The 6,363-nt window shown below is 35.5% G+C and overlaps 1 protein-coding gene across 2 annotated transcripts in view; it reads right to left on the bottom strand.

Moving 5' to 3' along the window:
* Positions 1-670: 670 nt before the first annotated feature.
* The window catches only part of LOC107004912 (adenylate kinase, chloroplastic-like), a 6,995-nt gene continuing 1,302 nt past the window's right edge, over positions 671-6,363 (bottom strand). Inside the window, exons 3-8 of one of the 2 annotated variants that reach the window (XM_015203321.2) lie at positions 5,140-5,190; positions 3,756-3,884; positions 3,513-3,647; positions 3,176-3,322; positions 2,627-2,701; positions 671-1,047 (exon numbers count right to left, since the gene is read on the bottom strand). In XM_015203321.2, the coding sequence (XP_015058807.1) occupies positions 943-1,047; positions 2,627-2,701; positions 3,176-3,322; positions 3,513-3,647; positions 3,756-3,884; positions 5,140-5,190 (642 nt within the window). In that variant the 3' untranslated portion in view covers positions 671-942. The remainder of the gene's footprint in view (positions 1,048-2,626; positions 2,702-3,175; positions 3,323-3,512; positions 3,648-3,755; positions 3,885-5,139; positions 5,191-6,363) is intronic. The other variant, XM_015203322.2, reaches the window with a different exon arrangement.

The following is a 6,363-nucleotide window of genomic DNA, read 5'->3' as shown; positions in this document are numbered from 1 at the left end:
GTACATATTTAAAATTATCCCCATATAATATGCCTAAAAAATAGAGGAAAAGTAATTCTAAAATAATAGTGTGAATGTGTTTGGTTGATCAAAATATTTTTTCTAAAAAAGATAAGTTTCTTAAAAATGAGGAAAATGACTTTTCTAATAAAAATAAGAAGTACAAATTACACAAGTGAAATTTCAAGTTTATTATCTCCTCCCACCCACCAATACCCCCAACCCCCGCTATCCCTAAACGCGCACTCCCCATCCTATTCCACCTTCATAGTATTTTGATAGATAACAAATAAATACTCTTGGAATAATATTTTCTTACTTTGATCCCTTATACTAAAAATTAAGTTAAAACCCCTTCACTTTTCATGAAAACATTTTCCTTTCTACCAAACACACATTTTTCTACCAAACACACATTTAATGCAAGAAATTGACCAAAAATAATGTTTAAGACATCACTATTTAACCAAAAGTCAAAAAAAAATAATCTTTAATATACAGATTCATATAATTTTCCTAATAAATTAATAGCTCAACTCAATAATTAGTATGAAAATAGGACTTTGTGCCAACTTGCACAAAGTCAATGTCCTCCTAGTTTTCACATTGATTTGGATGACAGAATAACACAAAATAACACTGATTTTTTTTTTTTAAAAAAACAATCAAGTACTGTTGTACAAAACTCCAATTATACAAAAGAGTTGTAAAAATAACATGAGATGTTGCCCACCAGAGAAATAATTTCTTCTTTTTTACTTATTCTCATCTCATCTATACATGAATATGAATGAATATTTCAGCATAATAATTATTAATATAAGAGAAATGACAATAAAGAATGACATTCATGATAAATTCAAAATGCATTCCTATGATTAGACTCTTTTCTTCACCTTGGATAATATCCCGAGTCTTTACATGCAGATGTTTAGTGTTCCTCTATGCTGCCACTGTTCCCAACTTTTCTTGCTTTTGTTCTAGAAGCTGTGTCAATGAACCATCGATCTGAGCGAATACCTCATGCTTGGAACCACTTCCGTTCACCTACAAGTCGACGTAACTCAGAAAGGAATGAAAGCAGATCGCCTTTTAAGGTTAGGAGATGAGACATCTGTAATAGAGGAATTATAGTTTGTCTCGATCAAGTATGGGAAAGAGAAGAGTTACGGGAAAGACTATTCACTTCTTCCCTTAGCTATAAGTAAGTATATATTCAAGTTGTTTGGTATAAATCAAAAGAGATTAACTTTGTCTTATCCAATATGAGAAGGATTCAACAATATACTATCTAGGGGTACCCTAAAACTTCACTGTCGACCTCCTCTTATTATTTTTAATTTGTGAGGCCACAAGGTGACTGAGAGGGTAATGGATTTGGATTTGATGCCTAGTCCAACTTAGAACCTCAGGCATCTCCATACCTTGCACAATTCGAACTAGAGTGGTGTTTCTACCACACATCAGATGTTATCTACTTTCTTTGTTGAACAAAGCTCTGAAGGCATTATCTCCTACATATTCAAAGTACCTAGAACAACTTGTTCCAGCTACAGAAATAGGATTCATCATTCTTGTTTTTTTTTTTTTTTTTTTTTGGGGGGGGGGGGGTTGAACCCATGCAAGGTATTGCTCTAGCTGCTCATAGTCCTTTATTGAGTGTAATGATGCAAATCAGGGTGCATATATTTGTTATACATCATTGTGCAGTTCCTTCCCTTACCGATGATGTGACAAGAAGTGCATTTCTGGAATTAGTGTGGAAATGAAGACCATAAACTCTAGATACATTTAGTTCTTATTTATTATGAAGTAGCAGCTTTGGAATTAGGACAACTAAAAACTCAAAGTGTTCCATTATTGACATATTAACTAACTCTTCTTTCCATAGAGTGGCTTATGATAGTGCAAGGTGTCAGCCAATGAACTTTTTAAGACTATATCTAGATTTTACATATTGAGTAATAAGAAACTTGAATAGATTCTTCAATAAGCAAGGAAACACTTGAACACACAAGAATTGCATTGAGAAAGTAGAACAACAAACAAGAGCATCTAGGATAAATGAAGGGCGGTGGAGAAAGTGATAGTTAAGACACTATCATTCAGCCGAGACAATGCTTTATCAAAGAAACTGAAAGAGCTGCTCATTTATCAATCTAATAGACTGCAGAGCAAAATCTATTGCAGAAGACAGCATATTATGATCACAACAATATTAGTTAAAAGATAATGATTTTATGTGCGCCTAATTACCAATTACTTGTCCAATATAAAATTGCAGGTTTTGATTCTATTTTCTAACCAAAGTCAATTAATGAACAGAAAGGACAGCTAGATAAATTTACCGTTTACGGTATACTTGAATCAACGTTTATTAGTTTTTACCACTTCTTAGAGCAAAAATTATACACGTATAATTAAGAATCCATACTTTGGTCATGGATCATGATACCGTATATCTCTTTGAGTAAGGTAACACTGAACCATATACCTCAAAAAATCTCAAGCAATAATTTATGTGGCTTCATAGCTATGTAAATTTCAGCAGTATTCCATATCCAGAAATTTCATTCTGTAGTTTAAGGTGAAGCAACTTTTCCCAAGAAGTGCCCACAAGGAGTACCTTGACTGTGATATCTTCATACGTTGAAAGAACTGCTTCCACATTTTGACGGTGAGTTTGCAAACGCAATTTTACCTGAAAAGTTAATTATAAGAATGATCGGAGACGAACTAAGCTTATTATAATATAAACATTTGGCTTTAACGAACAAAACAAAATGGTTATGTTAAAAGAAAAATTGCAGAAACAGCAGCAAAATTTTCAGGTCCAACTGATCCTTTTAGGTCAAACACAGCCTATTGGATTTCTAATTATATTTACTTTTTTTAGAGGGAGGAGGGGGAGTTGGGAGGTGGGCGCGGAGTTGTGAGGAAGAGAGACTAAGCTGAAAAGGGGGATGACTTAATTTAAAAGGTAAGCTAATGAGATAAAAGGGAGGCAAGTGCAACTGTCAATTAAAGTCAGATGAGTTCACATTAAGGAATTTGATCAAAAGCTTCGCATTATACCTACTGCAAATAAGTACTTGAAAAGATAAACAAAGAATGGTAATGTTTTTTTGACAAGTAACCAAAAATTGTAATGGTGATTAATTCATGGACTACATGCCTTTTCTTCTGTGTCATCAAAGCGCTGAGTGACCCTAGAAGCGATTTCTTCCGTCTCTGGGGGAGAATACTTCAAATGGTAAATTTTCCCTGTTACTGGATCTAGCCTACGACCAACCACTCTCTCAACAAGAATCTCTTCAGGTACCTATATGCACAATAAAACTTGTGACAGAATGAAGGTTATTTTATAGTGAAATTTACTGGGGTTAAATTCTACTGCAACAGAAACAAAGGAAAGGTCAAGAAATCTCTAATAAGTAAAAGTATCTTTTTAAGAGTCTAAGTTATGTAAAGAATGAAAGAACATGAGGCACGTAGCAACAGCAGAACCTCACTTCCAAAAGAATAAAGAGGTTTGGTTGGAAGCCAAATTCTCTGAGTGCTATGGCTTGAGAAGAGCTCCGAGGGTATCCATCTAAAAGCCAACCCTTCTCGCGTGAATCTGGACCATTTAATCGGTCTTTAACCATCTGCAGCAGAAGGAGCCACTTATTACCAATCAATAAGATGGTGTGAACTACTGTTTCCAACAAATATAGCATATAAACTTAAGCAGGCAATGCACGAAGTAAACCTACCGCCACAACAATTTCATTTGGTACCAGTTTTCCTTTATCCATGTATTCCTTTGCCTGCTTTCCATTTTCAGATCCTGCAGCAATTTCTGCCCTCAGTAAATCTCCAGCAGCAATATGCACCAAACCATACTGCACACACGACCAAACGTGGATTGACACAATTTCTCTTCACACATGAATATGTACTGAGGAGCACAGAGGGTTTAGGATGCAACTAAAATCAAGTGCAAGGCACCACCATACAATTGCATACCAATTGATGAAAGAAACAACCAGCACACAAAAGCTAAATTAGTCAAAACCATGGATTGGATACAACAGGGCCATTGGAGATTGAAGAACTGAAGTGCAATGGGCATGCCAACAAGCCAAGAGGAAATCAGGACTTGGTGCTATTGCTAGCTGTGTTTTGCCATGGCCGCTGCTTTTATATGGAGAGAAAAGAATAAAGTAAGATCTCAAAGCTCTAGATATGTTGTTGATCACATCTGCAGGAAAATTGTGCTACATCTATACATCAGAGGTGAATGGCTAGTCAAGTGGAAGCAGGTACTACATGATCTAAATTGTTTTCCTTTTCTATAGGCTTAATTTCATTGTGGAAATTTTTGATGTATTCTGATATTTACCATTCCTAATTCTGGTAGATAGTTGTAAACTGGAGTTGTGCTCTCCAGATTTTTAGGCTGAATAGGATAGGCTTAGTCTTTGATGTCCTTGGTTTAGTGGCGTGGATAGTCCACATTAGCTCCTGGTCCTCATTGTAATTTTTACATACTTTGGTGTATTACTAATAGATATACTGTTTAACAAAAAAAAAGATGCCCTTTTTTCTAATAACCAAGAAATCCTCAAGGGTCTGTTGGCACGTGGAACACAGTTTGAAACTCAGTGGATAATGGGCCGCCATTCTACCCTTCTCTACTTAAATGCCAAACATTTGTTTGTGGCAGGATTTGAAGTTTGTGGTGCTCCTAATCCACATATCATGCCCCATGCTCTTTTCACTAGACAAAAGTCCTGAGGGGTTAAGGCATAGATAAAGATACTTAAGATAACTGAATAATCATGGGTAATTTCTATTAGTTTATGACACCAAGAATCTCCTTCAAAAATATAATATTTGGCAGACAATGAATTTTTTAAAGCCTACTCTGGATCTTAGCCATTTCCATGTTCCGATGTAGTTTAAAAGATCTAAAGAACTCCAAAAATTCCTGTAGAAACTGTGAGCAAGACACTAGTAAAAGAAGTTTCTGCAAGCAATTAAGTGCATAGCTGAGGCAGGATTGGTCAAGTCCTAGTACATGGCTGTCCAGTAATATGATGCGTGCAAATGATCACACTGGTGAAAAAAATTAACAGGTGGTTCATGCTTATGTACCAGCTTGATATTGATAATGTGAACTTGTTGCAGGCACCCAGCTTCATCCGGCTTCCAGATTTGCAAACATAAGAAAAAATACATTGACCAATTTAATAAAAAAGAAACAGAACATTCGTTTGAAAATAAGGATACCATGCCATAGGCAACAAGTATTCTCATTTTAATGTGCATTATCTTTCTCGCCCCCAATGCATTTAGCCAATCAGATTGATGAAGATCCTATTTGCAGAACCTCACATGCAAGTGCAAATAATAAGTCAAAACCATATTAATGGTGGCTAATTGTGCGTCCCTGAAGTGCTATGGTGCATAGGTAAGTTTCTTAGCATCTGTTGTCCCTCTTGTACTGCACAATGCTGGGATGTCCTTCCCCTAACCAATCGAGTGGGTATTGGATCCGATGTTGTGATCTACACACAATTAAATTCCAGTTTCTAGAATATAACCTCTGTAGAAAAGAATGTTAAGATTAGAATGTTTTAGGGCTTGTGAGCAAAGTATGATAATACTAAAAGACTATAAGTATAGGTTATGTTTTAAATAAGTTTTCATATGATATCTACATGTTTATGACATGAAAATGGACATTGTATAAAGTGTTTAAGTTTCCTAAATTATAATATTTGATACAATTGCATGTTTCTCAAAAGGCGTGTCCCAACTTCTAGAGGTGGTCTATGAGACTCACTCCATTTACCTTGAATTTCAAAAGGTTCAAACATCTCAGGCTATATGTTCCATTTCTATTTTTTTTACAATGCACTCTTTAGGAATCCAAGAATCCTTTGGTTAGAAATCTAAAACTTATGGAATAAATTTTGAATGATTCCTCTAATTGAGGCTTATTTTGTCAATGTGATGTTTTCGGGGCTTATTTTTGGTATTCTACAGTTTTAAATATATGTTGCATGGTTATATGGAAATGCACGGTCTTCCATTTGCATATGGGATGACATGGATCTTCAATGTTTTTTGCAGTAGTAGATTTGACAGTGTTAAGTATTCTCTCTACGAGCACTAGGCTTGTCATGTTCTGGTCACAATCACAGGCCCTCCAGTTTTGGGCAGTGACCTTCCTTTATTTGGAAGTTGAAGTATAATTCACAAGTATTGGGAAAGAATTTAGACATTATCTCAAGTTGTCTCTACTTATATTTTGTTTTTCTAACTTCCACTCACAAATCTTCAACCTGCACTAACTCCCCCCCACCCCCCCACCCC

The sequence above is a fragment of the Solanum pennellii genome, chromosome 11 (assembly GCF_001406875.1).
Source record: "Solanum pennellii chromosome 11, SPENNV200".
Taxonomy (NCBI): domain Eukaryota; kingdom Viridiplantae; phylum Streptophyta; class Magnoliopsida; order Solanales; family Solanaceae; genus Solanum; species Solanum pennellii.
Note: the sequence above shows the minus strand (reverse complement) of the source record. Positions and strands in the feature narration are given on the sequence as shown.